At 40.5% G+C, this 20,631-nt stretch overlaps 1 protein-coding gene across 1 annotated transcript in view; it reads left to right on the forward strand.

Annotated features, from left to right (window-relative positions):
* VPS36 (vacuolar protein sorting 36 homolog) overlaps positions 1-10,184 on the forward strand; it is a 31,488-nt gene extending 21,304 nt beyond the window's left edge. The window contains exons 7-14 of the mRNA XM_079721970.1: positions 3,455-3,487; positions 3,609-3,686; positions 4,326-4,460; positions 6,197-6,262; positions 7,683-7,747; positions 8,295-8,379; positions 9,331-9,407; positions 9,495-10,184. Coding sequence (XP_079578096.1) covers positions 3,455-3,487; positions 3,609-3,686; positions 4,326-4,460; positions 6,197-6,262; positions 7,683-7,747; positions 8,295-8,379; positions 9,331-9,407; positions 9,495-9,588 — 633 coding nt within the window. The 3' untranslated portion in view covers positions 9,589-10,184. The remainder of the gene's footprint in view (positions 1-3,454; positions 3,488-3,608; positions 3,687-4,325; positions 4,461-6,196; positions 6,263-7,682; positions 7,748-8,294; positions 8,380-9,330; positions 9,408-9,494) is intronic.
* The last annotated feature ends 10,447 nt before the right edge of the window (positions 10,185-20,631 follow it).

Here is a 20,631-nt window from a genome sequence, read left to right on the forward strand (position 1 = left end):
TGTTTGTCTAGTATAGTCTTTCCTTCAGAAGTGATTAAAAAAATTCTTTCCTGAGTCCTGTCACCTCATTTCTGATTTATATTGCCCTTTCACAGCTTCTCTCATTTTATTAACATCTATTAGCTCATTTTGAAATAAAAGGTAAACTTTTGATGTGATCTATGAACATGTCTTTCTGGCGTGCTTTCATTATCTATAATGTTATTCTGCTCTTGATTTTCTTTTTTCTTGTACGAACTTTGGGTGGGATTTGACCTTGACACTTGCTCTTGCCAATTTTCGTGTGAAATTGGTTTTCTTGGAAGTTCCAGAGGAAGGCCTAGTTCAGGGCGGCTCTTCTCATTCCACAAGCTCACTCTTCTACTGTGTGCATGCAGCGTGAAAAAGGGAGGTGGCTTGCTGTCTGTGATCTCCTGACCCCGTCCCCACCCCCTGTTTTCAGCTGGACCTTGTCCCCTTCCTCTGTTATCTCTACCTTGCTCAGTTGCTGATTCCTGTCTCAGTAGTTTCTCCCCAGCGTTGGCTCCTCTCCTGGAAGGGAAGCCAGGAGGCTCACTTTCAAGGGCTGTTTACAGGCCCTTCCTGAGGACCCCTTGTGCCCACTTCCTACTGAAGTGGGCACAGCCCTACCCGTTTTAGTTACTGTCCTCAAGTTGGCCCGTCTGCTTTCGAGGGACTCCCGTGGGCTCTTTCAGGGGCTCTTCTGCTCAGACCTATCAGTTGCCCCGTTGCCTCCCTTTTCGTTTTCCTGCCTCAGTGCTGACATCATGCAGGTCTTGTGGCTGTTGCTGGTTTGTCCCCACTTGCTTGTACCTTGGGGTTTTTGTGGATATCTTGTCACTCAGTTTTTTAGTATATGCTGCCTGTGGGGTTTTGGTCTTGAGACCTAGTTGCCCGATTTTTATGTCGGGATTTGGAGAGATTCAAAACCTATGCTGCCATAGCCACCACCTTCCCAGAATCCTCTATTCCCATAGAATTCCAGCATCTTAACATTGGAGGGGTTCTAACTGTCCAGAAAAGGAATCATCTCAGGGCTAGTGACTAGATTTGGAACCAGGGTTATGAGAACTCAGGTTTCCTGATTTGCAGATGAGTGTGGTCTGCTACATCACGGCCGCTCACTGCCACCCAGAAGGTGCTATCACTGTCCTCTTTCAGTGACTTTTGTAGTCATCCTTCTGTGTGACACTTTTGGAGATGGCATGGAGCAGTGAGCTAATTTTGCATTATTAGTGTTTCTTTTTCTGAACGTTGCCATACTAACTTGGTGTTCAAAATAACGTTTTTCATAATTTATGAAATGTTATTCTGTTTCAGTGTAACTTTCATGGAGTTGCATAGGTCAAAGGAGTGTACACAAGCATTGGGCTCTCGTGCAGGCCATTGATTTATTCAGCAGATGGTCCTTGCTCTCTGCGTGAGCCCTGCATCAGGTGTTTTGGATTTGTTGTAGTGTGCCAGACAGACAGGCAAGTAGGCGCTCTCTACACAGTGAGAAATGCCATGTTAGGAGAAAATAGTGGCTGCAACAGGAACACAGAGCATGGCCCCTGACTTCTAACGGGGTCAGGGAGGGCTTGTGAGCAGAAGTAACGGAAGTCAGGGCCTGAAAGTTGAGCAGGCACTAGCAGATGACCAGTAGGGATAAGAGGATCCAGGTAGAGGGAACGGAATATGCAAAGTACAGAATGAAGAATATTGAAACAGAAAATTCAAGAATGTATTAACAGTTACCGAAGCTAATCACCAAAGTAATGACTGAAAGTCAGTAAGAAAAAAATGCTATAAACTGGCTTAGGAGAGTATCCCATGGTTTTAAAGCAGATGCCGTTTTCTTTCAAACGTGGAGTGGAAATTTGACTATGAATGAGGTAGAGGGATAGAAGGTTCTGTAAACTGGCAGATAAAATAATAGGATGGGCACATGCGTCTGTTTTGCATTTGTACGTATATTGCTTTAACTTTTTTTGTGGGTAGTTTCTTCACCCATTTTTTGGATAGTTGGCTAATACCAAATTTTAGAATAATAATAGAAATAGAAGTGAGGAAGCTTTTGTTTGTGTTTTATAATTACTTAAAATGTTTAATAGGTACTTCTAACAAGGTACTAAAATATTTGTATTTATTGTTTATGGACTATAAGCAGTAAGGCTTAATTTATGTATTGTATGTAGACTATTATTTTTAGCAAACTTTTTCTATGAAAATATAATATAGTAAATAAAGTGATTTGCCATATAAAAATTTAAAAGCGTTGCCTTACTAGTTTTCTTTACCACATAGGTAGAAGAAATCTAGTTACAGTTTGTACATGCAAAGTAAAAATCTAAGCATGTAAAGTGTCTGCGTTTTAGTTTTGAAAACGAGGTTGGTGTGTGATTTGCCCTCCATTTTAATGTTAGAATTGCCTTAGTTTCAGAGCTGGTGCCCAGAGTTTCCCACAAAAGGTTTCCTGCATCTGCTGGCTGTTGCTGATAAGAATCCAGTGTTTAAGCCTTTTGTTTATCTAAGGAAATTCCTGTTAGGTGTGTTCCCCTTTGTTTTCGGTAGTAGCCCAGTGAGTTGGCCATAAGAATTGAACACAACACTCTATTCTTTTAGCAAAATCCTTTTGCAGATGGGGGATACTTTCCTGCATGGAATTAAGATGGGCACCAGCCCGTCAGAACCTGTTAACCACTGTTCTGTATGGATTGAAAGAGTTTTCAATTAATGATAAGCTGCTTAATTGGTTTTTAAAAATAACATCTGTGGATATCAGGTGATATTCTGCACTGGAATTATATTTTTGGTAATTTGAAATACGTGAATTATAAATATGTCTAAGTTTGAAGAGGCCTTTGAAGTGGATATTCATTGTAGTAAATTGAACAATTGATGGGTTTTATTTAGATATGTTTTGGTGGTATGTTTTTCTTTTGTGATAGCCACTGTAGTCAAGGCTACAAGTATAATCTGTGTAATATTCAGAGGCTGAGGTTTATGGTTTCAGTTAAATCACACCTGCTATTAAAGCCAAAATGGTTGGGCCCAAAGAAGTATTCCTGCAGCTGCATGTTACCATTTTCAGCCAGGAAAGCTTTACCCCTTTGATTCTTGAGCTCCTATCTAGAAATGGTTTTGGGAAAAACCAGTGACAAATTTTCTTACTTGTGTCAAAGAACAGTAAATAATATTTTCTGAACTATTACTTATGTCATCTTTTGTTTATTTAATCAATAACTGTTTCCTCTTTGAAAATTTGTTTTTTGCAGTTTGTTTTGGAAATTTTATGGTTTATTCCTAGAATAAGGTAGATTTAGTACTTGTATAAATATTCATATAAATAAATTGATATTTGTAAGAAAATTTCATACATTTTTATCATAGGGAAGAAAATAGAGTGCTTCATTGCTTTAAAACATCTAAATTCTTTAGACAGATTCCAATAAAAGCTCATTTCTCATTTTAGGCCTTCGAAGACCTCAGCAAGCTAATGGTCAAGGTATATGTCATTTACATTTATTAAATTCATACCAATTATGGTACACTTTTGAAAAAACATTTTGTTAGCAGACACTTTGGGGACATTATTTCTTTTCAATCTTTTACTGTTTTCTTGACAGGCTAAGGAAATGGTGGAGTTATCAAAATCCATTGCTAACAAGATTAAAGACAAGCAAGGTGACATCACAGAAGATGAGGTAAATAGATTGCTTTTTTAAGGCATCAGAAACTAGATTACACAAATAATGCGTGGACGTTTCGGTGGTTTACCAGCTTGCTTTCTTAATGTAGTGTTTGATTTCTTTTAGGACTTGAAGATATATGAAAGTACTAAAGAAAAAGTCAACCATAAAAGCTTTGTTAGTTCTAGCAGGATTAAAGGATATTTCAATACCTTTTCCTGGAGTGTAGAAAACAGAGGTATTGCAATGTGTAAGAAGTGATTGTTTTAGACATAACCGTAATTTTGATATATTTTATTTAAATTTGTTTACAGTCTGGTCACAGCCATTTTCCTTTCGAAGTTTTTGGTTGTATCACTTGGTTGGCATTAAACAGAGCATAGTTGTCATCTAAGTCTCCTCTGCCACCAAAATTGGGGGGAAAATGGGGTATAAGATACTAAGACAGGAGAAGGAAGAATAATAATTAGATTTATGCAGGGAAGTACTAGAAATCCACTCTTACATAGTTCACAGCATAGAAACACAGTAGAAGAGATGGATAGATATAGAAATAATGGAGTAGAACTGAATGTCTGATGGAAGGATTTTATATGTTGGGTGGAGAGACTTATTCTGCATAGACTTTTTGTGCATTTTCTCCTCTCATTATAGACCATCAGGTTTAAATCCTATTTGCTGAGCATGGGAATAGCTAACCCGGTTACCAGGGAGACCTATGGCTCGGGCACACAGTACCACATGCAGCTGGCCAAACAGCTGGCTGGAATATTGCAGGCGCCTTTGGAGGTAAAAACAAAACCTAAACGGTCTCTTTAAATTGTGTTAAATTATTTCTGTGCCATCAGAAATCTTAAGAGCATAACTCCGTTCACAATATGGTTACTATTTAACCAACATGTTATTCTTCCTTTTGGTAATATTAAACTAGTTCATTGATTCTTTGTCAGTAATCTTCTAAATTGTTTTTAATTTCCATTTCAGATATCTAAGTCTATTTGATATAATTTTTTCTTATCTCTTGTTTTCAAAAGGAAATATATAATCTGTATATATTTTCATATATTGTGTACTATTAATTTCATAATACAGTTTCATCTTCTAGTCATTATTCAGGCAATCAAAGCTTTATTAAAACATTTGTATTAAGAAATATTTCAAACGTATGACAAAATAGAATAGTGTAATGAATCCCTATGTGCCCATCATCCAGCTTCATCTGTAAGCCAGCCTCCACTTAAAATTGTTTTAAAGGAAATCCCAGACATCACATCACTTTATCTGTAAACATTTCAGTATGTAATTATAGTGATAAAGACACCTTTAAATGTAATTATAATCCCCTTTCACATGTAAAAATTAAAAAATAATTTTTTAATATTATCAGATACCTAGCTAGTGTTCACATTTTCTCTTATAGTTGATTTGTTCAAACCAGGATACATTGCAAATGTTTGATTTCTCTCTCAAGTGTTTTTGTTTCTTAAAATTCTATGGGTTTTCCCTTCTCCCATACAATAAATCTCCCATACAGTAAATTTTTATTTACTGAAGAAACTAGTAGTTTGTCTTATAGAGTGTCTCAGAGTCTGGATTTTGCTAATTTGTAAGTCACCATGCTTCCCTGTCCTGTGTAGTCCCTGTAAACTGGTAGTTATATCTAGAAGTTCTTTCTTTTTTTTTTTTTCTGACAAGAATATCTTATAGAGGGTGTTGAGCATTTCCATCAGGAGGTACATAATATCTGATTGTCTTTTTTGTGTGATGTTAACAGCCACTGACAATCATTATCTAGATCTGTACTTCATTAGGGGTTGCAAAATGGTGATATTATTATTTAATTCTGTAATTTCTTCAGTTATTAGCTGGAATAACTTAAAGCATTTAAATACACTTTTTGAAGGGACTTCCCTGGTGGCGCAGTGGTTAAGAATCCACCTGCTAATGCAGGGGACATGGGTTGGAGCCCTGGTCTGGGAAGATCCCACATGCCATGGAGCAGCTAAGCCCGTGAGCCACAACTACTGAGCCCACGTGCCACAACTACTGAAGCCCGCGCTCCTAGATCCCGTGCTCCACAACATGAGAAGCCCGCACACCTTCTCACTAGAGAAGACACTTTCTACACTAGACACTTTCACTAGACACTTCTCACTGGACACTTTCTCACTAGGGAAAGCCTGTGCTCAGCAACGAAGACCCAATGCAGCCAAAAAAAAAAAAAAAAAGGATAAATAAATAACTTGATAAAAATAAATAAATAAATAAATACACTGTTTGAAACGTGGTGTACAACCCCTCTTTTCATTTAAGTAAATGTTAAAACAGTAATAATGACAGTAAAGTCCAAATATGGAATTTGAAGTGCCTTGTGGTATCTGAATAGGTTCCCTGTGTGTAAATATAGTTTTCAAAAGCTTCTTAAGAGATTTTATGACTTCTGATTTCACTCTGATTATGATTTCTGTTAAGAAATGCTAACTGGTCCTAATTACAATGCTTCTTTTTATTTTATATTTTAACAGGAACGAGGGGGAATAATGTCACTCACGGAGGTGTACTGTTTAGTAAACCGAGCTCGAGGAATGGAGGTAAGAATAGAATATCTAGATGTTCTTTTAGCTAAATATAGACTCGATATAATACAAATTCCCCTCCAGTGAATACAATTTGAGGAAGGGTTGTGAATATCAAAACTATTTTGAGAAGCAATGTGGCGCAGTGAAAAGAATACTGCCCTGGGATCTAGGAGATAAATTCTGTTCCTGGTTTTGCTGAATGCCCTTGAGTAGCTTCCTTAACCTCTCTGGAGCTCAGGGTTTTTTCTAACCTTTAAAATAGGGTTTGGACCGAATGATACCTTAAAGCTCTGAGAGTCTGTGTTTGTACTGTGATGAACAAGGTTGTGCATGATGCCCTTTCTCTGTGATAGTTAACTGTTTTGAGTGAGCCTGATTGGACTCAGGTTGCCTGTAGGTAATACAGAAAGAAAGCCACCCTGCCTCTTTGGCTCAGAATCAGCAACAACTATACTTCAGCTCTCCCTGCCTGTTCACACCCAGCTGTCTTTGGCCTCCAAGGGTCTGTCTGTGCACTCTCTGTGCCCTCGAAGTAGATAGAACACAGTTTTGTGGTGTCAGCAGTCACCTCCACGCAGACAACCCACACACGTCTCTCCAGCACTCACCCAGTCTCACGGGTTAAGCCTGTGTTCTGCGTTTTTATTTGAACAGTCATCATAACCGCCACCAGTGGGTACTTACCATCACTCTGCACGTGTTATCCATTTATCCTCCCAGCAACTCAGTGAGGTCGCTGCTTTTACTGTCCCCATTTAGGGGATGATTAGGGGGTGAGGACATTAAGGCTTAGAAAGATTAAGTAACTTGACCACGGCTGCACTTGGAGACAGTGTTTTAACAGGGACCAGGACCCAGGCTGGGCTGGCTCCGGAACCATTCTGTGTGACTGACACCTGTGCTGGTCACCACCACGCAGGACTGATTCTTCAAGGCCACATGGTCTGGAAGGGTAGCCACTACCTAGCTACATGTGATGACTGTGAACTTGAAATGTAGTTAGTCCAAATTGAGATGTGCTGTAAGCATAAATTACACACGGGATTTAGAAGACTTAGTACAGAATAAAGAAGTGTTAACTAGCTCATTAATGATTTTTTATATCAATTATATGGCGAATTTTTGCATCTATTAGGTTGAATAAAATATATGTATTAAAATTAATTTCGCCTGTTTATTTTCTTTTAATGTGGCTACTAGAAGATTTTAAATTACGTACATGATGTGTATTATATTTCTATGGATAGTACTGCTTTAATGAAAAGAAGTCTTTTGCTTCTTTGTTAATCCTATTTGCCTTGTAGTGATTAAGCCACCTAAAATCCTTGATACATGATAATTTTACAATATCCTCTTCTGTTTAGTGGTTTATATAGCATCACTCCATTAATTTGCAGTGTAAACTGGTAAACTGGATTGTTTTCCCCACTAGCTGCTCTCACCAGAAGATTTAGTGAATGCATGCAAGATGCTGGAAGAGCTGAAATTACCTCTCAGGTAAAAGAACCTCTGCAGGAAGTTTGCCAACTATAGGCACGATTCCACCCCGAGGAGACAGGACAGCCCTGCAGGTCTGCCGTCCTGCGTGGTGAACCAGCATATATATTGCCCCTCTTGAAGTGTATATCACACATGGGCAGAATTCACCTGGCACCACGGACACCTCTGTCAACCCGGCTTCCATCCTTATCAGGGCTATGCGGGGCTTCAGGGGCTGGTAGTCAGCCTCTTGCCGCTGGGCCAGGAGGTGAGCACGTGGGCTCCTCCCATGCGGTCACAGTGACCAGTCCCTCTGCCCTTAACAAAAAGTAGACGGGCATAGTTTTATTTAGCATGTAGATTATAGTTCAGAACTTCATTAACTGTTTATTCATGAGCTTTTTAATTAGGCCTTAGTTACCCGTGGTCATTGTATGTGAAATGTTCTTCTGTGTTAATATTGCCCTCAGTCCTGGCATAAATGAAAGTGAGAAATATTTGCGCTTCCTCAGGGGCCCGAGATCCCAGATATTCACGGCTTTGTCCTCCCGTCTGTGACTTTTAGGCTCCGTGTGTTTGACAGCGGCGTCATGGTAATTGAACTTCAGTCCCACAAGGAGGAGGAAACAGTGGCCTCAGCCTTGGAGACGGTATGGGGACCCGGTTTCCTCCCTCCGTTGTTAGACCTTGCCACAGAAGACCCCGACGCTTAGCAACTTGAGAAACAGGATTTCCTTTTAAATTCAACTTTACTGAAAAGTAATATTCACAGACCCAATTGAAAATGATTCCTCATTAACAACGAATAACTGTTCATCACACTTATACTTTGAAAGCTCCTTGAAACTTGCCAACACTCATAACGTCTTGTGAGTAAGGGGAGTTAGAATGAGTGAGGTGCTTGCTCTCTTTCTGTTTGAAACTCAGTCTTGAAAATATGTTTTTAACTTTGTAAATCAGTGTTACCCATGACTGAAGTTTTTCTTTCAGTATGACCCACATAAGCTGCATTACCCTACAAATTGTTTTGTGAAAGAATTGCTTCAAAATACACGGAAAGCAAGTGTAGTTTAGATGGGTTTTACTGGGCAAACTGCTGATATTACTCATTAGGATCCTTGAAATATTATCGCCTCATAGCTTCTGTGGTGAGCCTGTATAATTTGAATAACTCACAGTTATTATACTTCTTATTTTAAACTCGATGAAAGTCCCAAGGCTATAGATACTTCTATCACATATTTAAAACTAATCCTATGTATAACGGTCCTTCAGTGGCGCCTGTACTATGCACTCAGTTAGAATTTGTTATATGTTCCTTTTCAGACTGTGGAATAGTTCCTTTTAGGCATTAGTATAGTGCCTTTATTACATTATATAGGGTTTCATGATGTTTTAGCCTTCACCGTGTTTGTTCTGGGATCTTCAACTTTTGTAGACTTAAGCATTAGTGAAGAAGATTTAGTTCTAGAGTGAACAGTCTTTCGAGTTTAGTAGAAAATTCAGTAAATTATTTCCCAAGTACACTGGCAGATAGTCTCCCCAGGTTAGTACCTAGGTGGCCTAAATGATCACATTTTTTCCTGCTGTGTTTCTGTTAGGTTTCAGAAAAGGGATCTCTAACATCAGAAGAGTTTGCTAAGCTTGTGGGAATGTCTGTCCTCCTGGCTAAAGAAAGGTAAGCAAGGGCTTTGCTCGTCACTTACAACTATCATTTTTGTTTCTGAATGGGTGAATGATGGTGTTTTTATCCCTTGACTCCTAGGTTGCTTCTTGCCGAGAAGATGGGCCATCTTTGCCGAGATGACTCGGTGGAAGGCTTGCGGTTTTACCCAAATTTATTTATGACACAGAGCTAAGACTTTTGTATTTGAAATAACTTGTTGCCAGGATACTTGTATCATGTAGAGGTCATATGATGTTGAGCTAAGGGTAAACCCTGATAAACCGAGAATTTACTGGAACTTCACAGTATAATATAAAACCCTTTTAATTTCTCCCTAAATATTATGATCCAGGAAGCTTCTTTAGGATAAATATAGGAAAATATAGAAAGATGAATGCCAATATGAATTCGAAATCATGCTACAGTTGTATAGAAACCCTCCGAGTTTAACTTGAAATATGGTGGATTTTAACTTGATCTTCAAATCTGACCATTTTTGAAAGAAGAGAATTTGGTTCATGGGGGAAGAAAGAGAGGAGTTGCATGTTTGGACAGGTTAGATCATTATTTTGGTGTGACTAAAATTCACCTGAATTATAAATGAAGTTTTTCTCTGCATTTAGTGTGCACATTTTGGGGGATTTTCATGAAACAATTTATACCTACAGTGTAGTTTAAGAACCTGATGACATTGGAGCAGAATATCCAACTGCAGGATATCATCTGAGGCTCTTCCTAAGGGCTTTTAGAAGCAGCCATAGGCATGTCTTCAGCAGACCAAATAAAGCACCTTAAAAAAAAGAGAGAATTTTATTTGACTTACGTATATATAATCTGACGGGTTTCTTTTCTTTTTTTTTAAGTGATGATTTCATGGCTGGCATTTAAAGAATGCAACTCTGTCATTTTGTTTTTTAAATGCTGTAGATTTTGAAAGTGACTGAAAGAGCTGTATAGACATGCCCAGAGATATGGGTACAGATTTGGGAAGTAGACGGTTCAGGATTTCCCTAGGGTTGCTGTGTGGTAGAGGGACTGGCAGGACCTTTTAACTCGCTTTACAGGAACCTTGGTGCTCTTTTACCTCAAAGCCAAGGATGGAAAATAGGGAGCGGGAACATAATATGTCTCCTTTTCCTTCCCTAAAGAAGGAGTTTCAGTGCTGAACTTTTAAAATCTTTCTATCATATTCTAGCAATATTTTTTTCCTTTACCCCACACATTATAAGTTGTGTGGAGAAACTGTCTCACTAAAAAGTATTACTGAGATAACAAAAAACGGCTAATATATTGAATCTAGATTACTTGAGTTTTCCAGTGGACTGCCTGACTTTGTTACTGCTACATAGCGTACAGTATGTTGCCATTACCTCAAACTCAGGGACCCCAAAGAGACAGAAGGAGAACCCCTTTCTAAGACTGAATTGGCAGTGGAAGGTAATGATGGGTTTTGGCCAAGCATCTAGAAGGGATAGTATCTGTATTGAGAGAACCTTTAAGACCGGGAGGTGGGGATACCCAAGCTCAGACCCTGGGATCCCTGAGATGTCCTCGCTGAGAGGTGGAAGGCCAGTGCTGGGGCCTCTGCAAATGCCCTTTGGGGAAGGTCCAGGGATCCGCAGCTGCAAACCCAGGGAATCCCTCCCAGTGCAGCCAGAGTCAGTCCCTGATCCCTGTCGCTGCTCCGCACCCTCCAGTGTCACGGGAATGTTGTGGCCGAGGCATCCTGCCTTAGTCTTCGTTTTCCGAATCTGTCACTGATTCCACATTGTGATGACAGATCCCTTAATTCTCCCATCGCTCAGCCTCAGGTTTGTTTGGGGGGAAATTCAGTGTCTGGCTACCTAAGTCTTTCGGGCCATTGTTATGGTTGTTTGTGTATCACTCCTCTCTCTGGGATGCACTCACTCTCACACTTCCCTGGCAAACTTGTATGCATACACACACACACACACACACACACACATACACACACACACAATATCTCATACACACGATATCTCATCTGCCTAAGGCTTTTTAAAACTACACAGATAAATAATGTGTTTCACTAGTTGGAATGAGTTGCAACTAAGATTGTTTGAGCTACTGGGTCTGGCTGTAATGGTCTGGATTCATTACAGCAAACTCCTATAATTCAGAATATTTATTTACACTAGTGTGACAACACATGAACAAAAATGGAGCAGTCTGAATTGTATAAAAGTGACATGGATATATTTTGCATATGTCACATTAGTTAAAAAACAGGTGTGAATGATTTTATTGTTTTAAAGTGGGCATTCTTCAGTTTCCAGACCTCTGTATGTATATTTTTATCCTTTTTTTTTTCTTTATTTTTGCCAAATAAGGTGTCATTTTGGTCCTTTGTTGGTAGAGGTTATGTTTAAATACAACCAATCAGGCCCTAAGTGCAAAAAATTCTGTCTTGGTGCTTATCACTATTATAATATTATTTTTGCTTTTCTAACTTTGCTCTTAGGAGCATAAATCTGTTTGTAGCTTTATGGTAACAGAATATTTCTAGTCACATACTGTCAAAAAATTTTTTACATTGTACAAGTGAAGAATGTTTTCAGGGTTAAATGATTGGTATTAATGTATACCAATCATTTTGCAATTATTGCAAAATTTAAAAATGAGTTTTTCTAAACTTGGTGTTCTTTTTAAATACTCTTGGGAAAATATGTGAAAATGATAACCCTTTAGTCAGAATAAGCCCATGTGTTAAGATTTTTTCTTTTAGATTTTATAATCAAGAGTTCATTATAAATATTTATGACCTCAAGCTCCTACTATTTTAGTTGTTTTAAAAGAATGGGAAATGGCTCACAAACTTTTTATTTTTAATTCTTGACGTGAATTCCACTGTCGATTGACTGTGTATATTTGTGTGAGTGCACTATCTCTTCTTCCCTGTTACCAGACTAAACCGACCAGCATTTATCATGTCATCATTCTCATGCTCAAACACTTAAAATGGTTCTCCTCTGCCCAACAGTCTCAGAGTTTCCAGTGTGGTACGACAGAGTCACAGCTCAGAAGGTGGGTGGGTTTTAAGGGCTGTGCTAAGGATGGAATCGAGCATGCTCAAAATGATCCTTGAAAATCTCTATATAATCTTACAATTCGAATGCCTGTAGAGTGATACATGGGTATGAATATTTTATGAATATAGTAAGTAAAATATATAATAAAAAACTACATATCAACAGTAGACTTTTGTAGTACCAATAATTAAAACTATTTAAATGTGTCTTTTTTTCACTTTGCTGATAGGTATGGTTGAATTTATGTAAATGTATTGCTAATCCCATCCCTTACGATAGATTGTAAGTGTAAGCTCCGCAGGGGCAGAGATTTTTATCTGTTTTGTTCATGGATGTGTCCTCAGAGCCTACAGCGAGGCCTGGCACACAGTAAGCATTCAATAAATGTCTACCGAATGAATGACTTCCAATGTGTATGCCTATTTATCATTTGGCTTCACTTTACCCTACTTTATCTCCCATTCAATTCAATACAAAGAAACGTTTTTGAATACCTGTCGACTTTGTGTGAGGAACAGGGCCACTGGGGGATACAGAAGTGAATAAGATGTGGCCCCTGCCTTTAAGAGGGTGACCTCGTTGGGAAATAGACGCATAGCAACCTTAGCTGATGATGAGACGAAGTGTGTGCCATGGAAGGGGCACAGGTACCATGCTTGGAGGTCAGAGGAAGAGTCCTTCAGTTCTGACGGAGGAGGGTCTGGGAAGGCCTCATGGGAGAGGAGAAGCTGGTGCACTAGTTTCACAAGACCCCAGAGATAGTCAGGGGCAGGCACTGGGTCAGAGAGCAACAGGAGGTCTGTTCCTTCCTGCACCTGGGGCACATTGTCCTTGTCCAGACTTCCCTTTGTTATTTCCTCCCACCCACCCACCCCCACCCCCAATAATCAAAACCAAACTTTGCTCACTCCCACCTGCTCTGGAAAAATCTGTTTCCAGTACACAACTCTGCTATTCCTAAACTCCATTAAGAGTTGTTATTGTCTCTCCCATATACTTGACTGTCTTTTGCCTTGTTCTCTAATTGTTATCTTCTTTTAAAAAATATTTTTCTAATTTTAATTATGCTTTATTATTTGACCTACATGCTATTTATGATTGTATTGATTAATTTTAAATTCTTTTTTTTTTTTAAACCCCACATTTGTTTATTTATTTATTTATTTGGCTGTGTTGGGTCTTCGTTTCTGTGCGAGGGCTTTCTCTAGCTGTGGCAAGCGGGGGCCACTCTTCATCGCGGTGCGTGGGCCTCTCACTATCGCGGCCTCTCTTGTTGCAGAGCACAGACTCCAGACGCGTGGGCTCAGTAGTTGTGGCTCACGGGCCCAGTTGCTCCGCAGCATGTGGGATCTTCCCAGACCAGGGCTCGAACCCGTGTCCCCTGCACTGGCAGGCAGATTCTCAACCACTGCGCCACCAGGGAAGCCCTCTAATTGTTATCTTAATGCCGTAAGAAAACAGAGAAATTGGGTTTCTTTAAGTTCAAGGAATATCATATAACACTTTTTTGGAGTTCCCACTGGCCTAGGTGAGTGATTGTACATGGTAGATTCCTAGTTAAGCATTTACTAAATCGAGTGGTTTTTGAATTATAATGTGTCATGAGTTGAGTCTGAAACCTAAGTCTGTATCCTTTACCCTCTTCCCAAAAGGCTTCTTATCCAGACTTGTCCGGGCTCAGCCTGTCTGAGATACGCTGTCTTAATTCAGATTCCATGCATGGGCCATATCCATGATGTGGGAAGCACTCCAGAAAAGTCAGGTTAACACACATGTAAGATCTTGTTATCACAGTGGGAAAACTGAGTCATTCGTGTTCTTCCCTGTGTTCTGATAATCACGAGTCAGTTAAAGCTTGTCTCTCAGAGTATTATCTAGGGGGGAAAACATCTCCCCATTTATTTAAAGGGTGTATTGAGATAGTGACTACATTTTACACAATTTGCAAAAGATCCCTAGACCAGTCACTCACTCAGAAAAAGAACTCAAGATATCTTGTCAGCCAGCTTGTTTTAGTTCAATACAGCCAAGACAGTACCACTGTTCTTTTGAAAGCTTTTTTCTTCACATCTATGTTGCCTTCTTTTATTTTATCTAAAAATATTTTTTAAACATCTTTATTGGGGTATAATTGCGTTACATTGTTGTGTTAGTTGCTGCTGTATAACAAAGTGAATCAGCTATACATATACATATATCCCCATATCCCCCTCCCTCTTGCGTTTCCCTCCCACCCTCCCTATCCCACCCCTCTAGGTGGACACAAAGCACCGAGCTCATCTCCCTGTGCTATGCGGCTGCTTCCCACCATCTGTTTTACAGTTGGTAGTGTATATGTGTCCATGCCACTCTCTCACTTCATCCCAGCTTACCCTTTCCCGTCCCCGTATCCTCAAGTCCATCCTCTACGTCTGCGTCTTTATTCCTGTCCTGCCCCTAGGTTCTTCAGAACCTTTTTTTTTTTTTTTTTTTTTAAGATTCCATATATATGTGTTAGCATACGGTATGTGTTTTTCTCTTTCTGACTTACTTCACTCTGTATGACAGACTCTAGGTCCATCCACCTCACTACAACTCAATTTCATTTCTTTTTATGGCTGAGTAATATTCCATTGTATATATGTGCCACATCTTCTTTATCCATTCATCTGTCGATGGATACTTAGGTTGCTTCCATGTCCTGGCTATTGTAAATAGTGCTGCAATGATTATTATGGTACATGACTCTTTTTGAATTATGGTTTTCTCAGGGTATATGCCCAGTAGTGGGATTGCTGGGTCATATGGTAGTTCTATTTTTAGTTTTTTAAGGGACCTCCATACTGTTCTCCATAGTGGCTGTATCAATTTACATTCCCACCAACAGTGCAAGAGCGTTTTGCCTTCTTTTAGAAAGGATTAAACTATCTTAACTGTCCAGTAAACAGTAATACAGTTGGGCAGGTATTCTAATTAAAGCAAAAATGACCAAGCATCTCAATAAAGGTCTTATTTAAAAAATGACCAAGCACATTGATCTGGGCACTTGCACCTGGATTTAGGCAAAGAGTGGGTTTCTAGGAAGAGTGTGTGTCTGAAAGATCAACACTGAGCAAGTTGCTTTCTGTATGTTTCACTCAGTCACCACAAAACTTCAATATAACTATTATTAGATGCCTTTTACAGTGGAGGAAAAGAGGGATTAAGTACTTACCCAAGGTTACAGAGGCAGGGCTGGACTTAATCTCAGCTGTGTCTAACTCCCACTCTTAAAATGAGCTTTTGCTTTCAAAACCAAAAATGGCAGGGCCTGTGGCATGTATTTAAAAAGAGTTCTAACTTGAGTAATAGATGTTGGACTAGATAATTCTGACGGTGAAATTGGATGATGACCTTTGCCAACTAAAAATTGTCACTTGCCACCTGTCTCTACAACGATTAGGTCACTAGCCCCGGCAGTCACTGACCTTCAACATACCCTGAAAGGAGTTCAGGGTGGAGATCAGGAGTGAGGCACTCTGTGCCCTGAGAAAACAGGCAGAACAGACATCAGATAGTTAGATATTTTCAGGAGAAGATTTTAGGAGCCCTATTTCTTGCATCTTATATCCAGAAAAGCACTAAAATCATTAACAGAGACACCTGTGGCTGGTGACGAACAGCATCCTTCTTGTGACTAGCAGCAAGCCTCTGCCAAAACGTGTGCTCGGTGGCAGCATCCTCCTTCACACAAATCACACATACACTGACCTCCCACACCCTACCTCTTCGGAGCAGTTCTTCAGGGCTATCTGAGAGGTGTATCCTGGGCTTTAGTGCTCATTTTGCTCCAAATAAAACTTAACTCACAACTCTAACGTTGTGTACTTTTTTCAGTCCACAACCTTAAAGCCTTTTTTGAAGCTTTGTTTGGATTTAATCAGTACTGCTAGCATTATTTGACAAGATGGGTACTTTGCAAATTTGGTACCTCTGGTAAACTCTGATAGCTCTGATAATTGAATACTTGTGCTACTTTTAAAAGATTAAGTAATAGATTCAGGGACCTGCAAACGATATATTTCTAAGAGTTAAATAAACACTGAGGTAAAATTTACAAGCAGTGAAATACACAGATCTTAAGTTGGATGTTTTGACAATGCGTAATAAATCCATGTGATTCACACCCCAACCAATAGAATGTATCTATTATCTCCCAAAGTTTCCTGGGGCCTCTTTCCAATCACCTGCTCCCCAGGGGCCACCAAATCTGTGCTACGAGTTCTGTTCCCACACATTGGTATGTTAATGGTAAACTGCATTGCACTTTGCAGCCTATTCAAAAACAAGCACGGCTGCTAAGGTGGAACTCTATCCTCTCGTATTCTTTTAAAAACACAACGTTAACACTTCTGGATTAGAGTTTTAAAACTATTTTAAATTAAATAACCACTTCTGGCTCCCGAGAAAGAAAAACGAAGATGCACTTTACCTGAACTATTCTCTTTTGAACCTCTTCAGTGACATTCGGGGAAAAAAAGTTTACAGCCCACCGGTTATACCACTTCCATGCCTGACTGGTGGTCCCCCAGAAGACAATGACACGGGGGCGGAGGGGGGAGAAGTGATAGGATCGGAAATGCCGGGAGACTGCCGGCTCGCCCTTAAACCCGGCTCCCGCCTGTGGGCGGTGAGTGTGTGTGTGGCTGGCATCCGCGTCCCCTCCCCGGCCGCGCGTTTCCTGCCGGGTTTCCCGTCCAGTAGCGGGCCAGCCGGGCGCGGGCAGGGAAGGATGCGCTGCCTAGAGCGGGCGGGGCGGCCCTCGCGAGCTCCCAGAGGCCCCCCCCGCCCGCCGGGTGCCGCCCTCCCCGTGCCGTCGGGGGCGGGCCCGGGCGGAGCTGCGGGAGCGGCGCGCGGCGGGCGGGGGGCGCAGTCCCGGGACGCGGGATGCTCGGTGCGCTGCCTCGCCGCGCCCCAGGCCACTCGCCCACCTCGCCACCTCGCCCGCCGGTCCCACAGGTAAGAAGCGCCTTCCGGAAGCGACCCGGCGGGAGCTCCCGCCGCGGGGTCCCCGGCGGCTCCCGGGACCCTTCCGCCCCACCCTCCCCGCCGCCGGAAAGCACTGGTGGACGGGACCGTTCTCTCCACGCACCCGGTCCCCTTCCCTCGCTCCTTGGTGCTCAGCCCCCAGGGACACGCGTTAAAAAGTGTCGTCTCCGGATCTCTGAGTCTCGACTTCAACCTGAACTCGGCGCTTTCCTGGCGCAGGTGTGGCCGAGTGTCTGAGGCTGACGGTAGATTGATGGGTGTTGAGTCCGAATAGTTGGGACCCTTGAAGAACAGCTTCTGGGGTACTCTGCGTTTCAGAACAGGTTTGCTTCTTTCCATAAAGAAATCCTTACAGGGATGCAAGCAGTATGAGATATATGCCTTGCAAAACGGTCCTCATTTTAAGAGATTTTGTGCTGGGGAACACCGGCAGCCTTAGATTTCCAAGCGTAAACTTGACTCGCAGGCCTGGAGAAAGCTGAGTAGATGTGGGGAAGCAGCATCCAACCCGTGGGACCAGGCATATATTCGCCGATTGGCCGGAATATATAAATACAGCCCGTTTACACGAGCCGCTTTGGAATTAGCGATTTCCTCCTAATAAATATTACTATTAGATATACACTCGAGCGTGTGCATGTTTGTCAGAAGGGACAAGATCACTTTGCTTCTTTTTGTCTTTCCTTTTATTCTTTCATAAATCATTGGTCCCATGGTGTTTAGCATAATTCAGTTTCTTTTTCTGCAGCTCTGAAGACACTAGGGGATACAGAAGCGTGTATCTTAGCTGATTTCAGCAAAAACATGGGATCTGAGCTTAGCGTGGTGCCCTTAGCCACTGAGAATATTCACAACTTCCTCCTACCCTCTAGCTGATACATTTAGAATTTGTCTGTAAACGTTTATGGGTGTGAATGCTATATGGAAGTTTTAAAAAATGTGTATAAAGTATATCTAAGTTCCTATTTTCTCAAAATGATTCTCAAGCTAAACATTGTAAGTAGCCAGTTGTGGTATTGGGAACACGTGTTGGAGGAAAATAAGCAAGCAAGGTTGAAAAAAATTAAAGAAGCATGCTATTTTCTTTAAAACAACAACAAAAACGTAGTGATTTTTTTACCCGGCATTCCATTCCATTCTGGGATGCTCTGTTAACATCTTCAAATTAGTGTTTGAGCTAGTGAAAAAAAATCAGCATTTATTTTCAAAAGCTTGGGAGCATTAAAAAAAAATCCGTATTATGTAAACCATATTATGGCTTATAAAATAAAGCAGCCTGTTTTCAGGTAGCCTGGATTATCTTGTAATTCCATTTCCATCCAGCTCTAAATATAGATTATGACACTATTCTCTTTTACTAGTCTTCTTCATAAGAAAGAAAATGTGTTATAAGCACAAAATCAGTTGTGATTAAGAACTTCTTTAAAAAATGGTTGTCATGGGGAAGCAAGCAATTTGGGAGAAGCCAGTACAACTTTTGGGGGCCAGGGATAGCTTGTTTCTCCTTACTTTGATTACTGAGTAGCAGTGACTAAAAGGAAGCATTTTAATTGCCCGAAGTGCCTACACTTGCCCGGGAGATACGATGACGCTCACCTGCTGTCTTTGGTCAAGTTTCCCAATTCATATTCAAGGAAAGGGTTGGGTCAAATCCATGCCTAATTCCAACAAAACCGAATTTTCTTTTCTTTTTGTTGGGGAGGGTGGGAGCCTTAATCATCTGCATGATTACACTTCCTATCTCTGCTTCTCTTTGAGGAAGTACAGCATTTCCTTTGCTCAACCAACTCCTACAGAAAGAAAGCTAATAGAGACACACCAATTTCCTTTCCATTGAATTTTTTTTTTTTTAAACACTTTATTTATTTATTTTAAATTAATTTATTATTTATTTTGGCTGTGTTGGGTCTTCGTTTCTGTGTGAAGGCTTTCTCTAGTTGTGGCAAGTGGGGGCCACTCTTCATCGTGGTGCGCGGGCCTCTCACTATCGCGACCTCTCCTGTTGCGGAGCACAGGCTCCAGACGTGTCCATTGAATTTTTGATTATTTCAGTCAGTGCTCTTAATTCCCTTAATTTCTGTCTTATCCGAGGGGATGTGACATACGTATTTTGGGATATAATATACTTATTAAAAATAGATTAACTGCATAATGGAGGGGAATGTAAACATTAAGAAAATATATATTTGTTTATGTTTAGTACCCCATAGTTTCCTAGACTCAAGTATGAAAAATACGGGCTCTTAAATGCCCCGCATCTTATTCTGTTGTCTAATAGTCTGTTTATATCAAAATAAGTGCCTCTTCCCACAAATTATTCTGAACCACAGGCCATCAAAGTCTTCCCTGCCCTCCTAGGTGGTCTGGGAAGATTGCTGCATGAAATCATCCATTTCCTGATGCATGCCAGCCAGCAGCAACAAGTATTGGAAGGCTAACAAAGATGATAGCTGTTACTTGTTTTCTCTTTAGAGTGCCCTAACCAAGGGAAGTCTGGACCACCTGGAGTTCATATTTAATTGCAATAATCTGGGTATCTTTTTTTTTAAAGTTTCGATAGTTTTGATACAGCTCCTAGGCATTAAGAAATGAAGCAATCCAGATAACACACCAATTGTGCAAGAAGGACAGTGTTAATAAACCCATTTGTGGAAGCAAGGCAAGTCTACACAGCACGATGCAAAATGAAAGTTTGGCAAAATTTTAGTCAGTTGATTAACTGGCATATTAACTATGCCAAACATATAAATATGTGAAGATATAATATTATCCAGGTTGGCAAGGAGCTTTGATGAAATTAAGCAGAGAACAACCAACTCTCCACTTAAGGATGTGCTATAAAGGTAAGAGACGTGGTGTTTTGCAGAGATAGTCTTGGTGTTGGGCAGACCTGAAAGCTCTTAGCAGGTGAGCTATAATGGAAGGAAAGGACATGTAAATTACAGATCATTTCCCTGGGGGAACAGTAATGTCCTTGCTGTTTTCTTTTCAGTATTAACTAGGCAGTTTGACTTCTTAGAATGGTTTTGTCATCTCAGGATTACTATTTTATGAATCACACTGAACAGAGCCAACGTTTTTTTGAAGTTCTACTTTCAGGTGTTTTTGAAGAAAAATTCACCATTTGGATGTGAGAAAGGACATGAGGAGACCAAAGACCTGGGATTTTGCTGATCAGA

This window comes from Hyperoodon ampullatus, assembly GCF_949752795.1.
Source record: "Hyperoodon ampullatus genome assembly, chromosome: 16".
NCBI lineage: Eukaryota > Metazoa > Chordata > Mammalia > Artiodactyla > Ziphiidae > Hyperoodon > Hyperoodon ampullatus.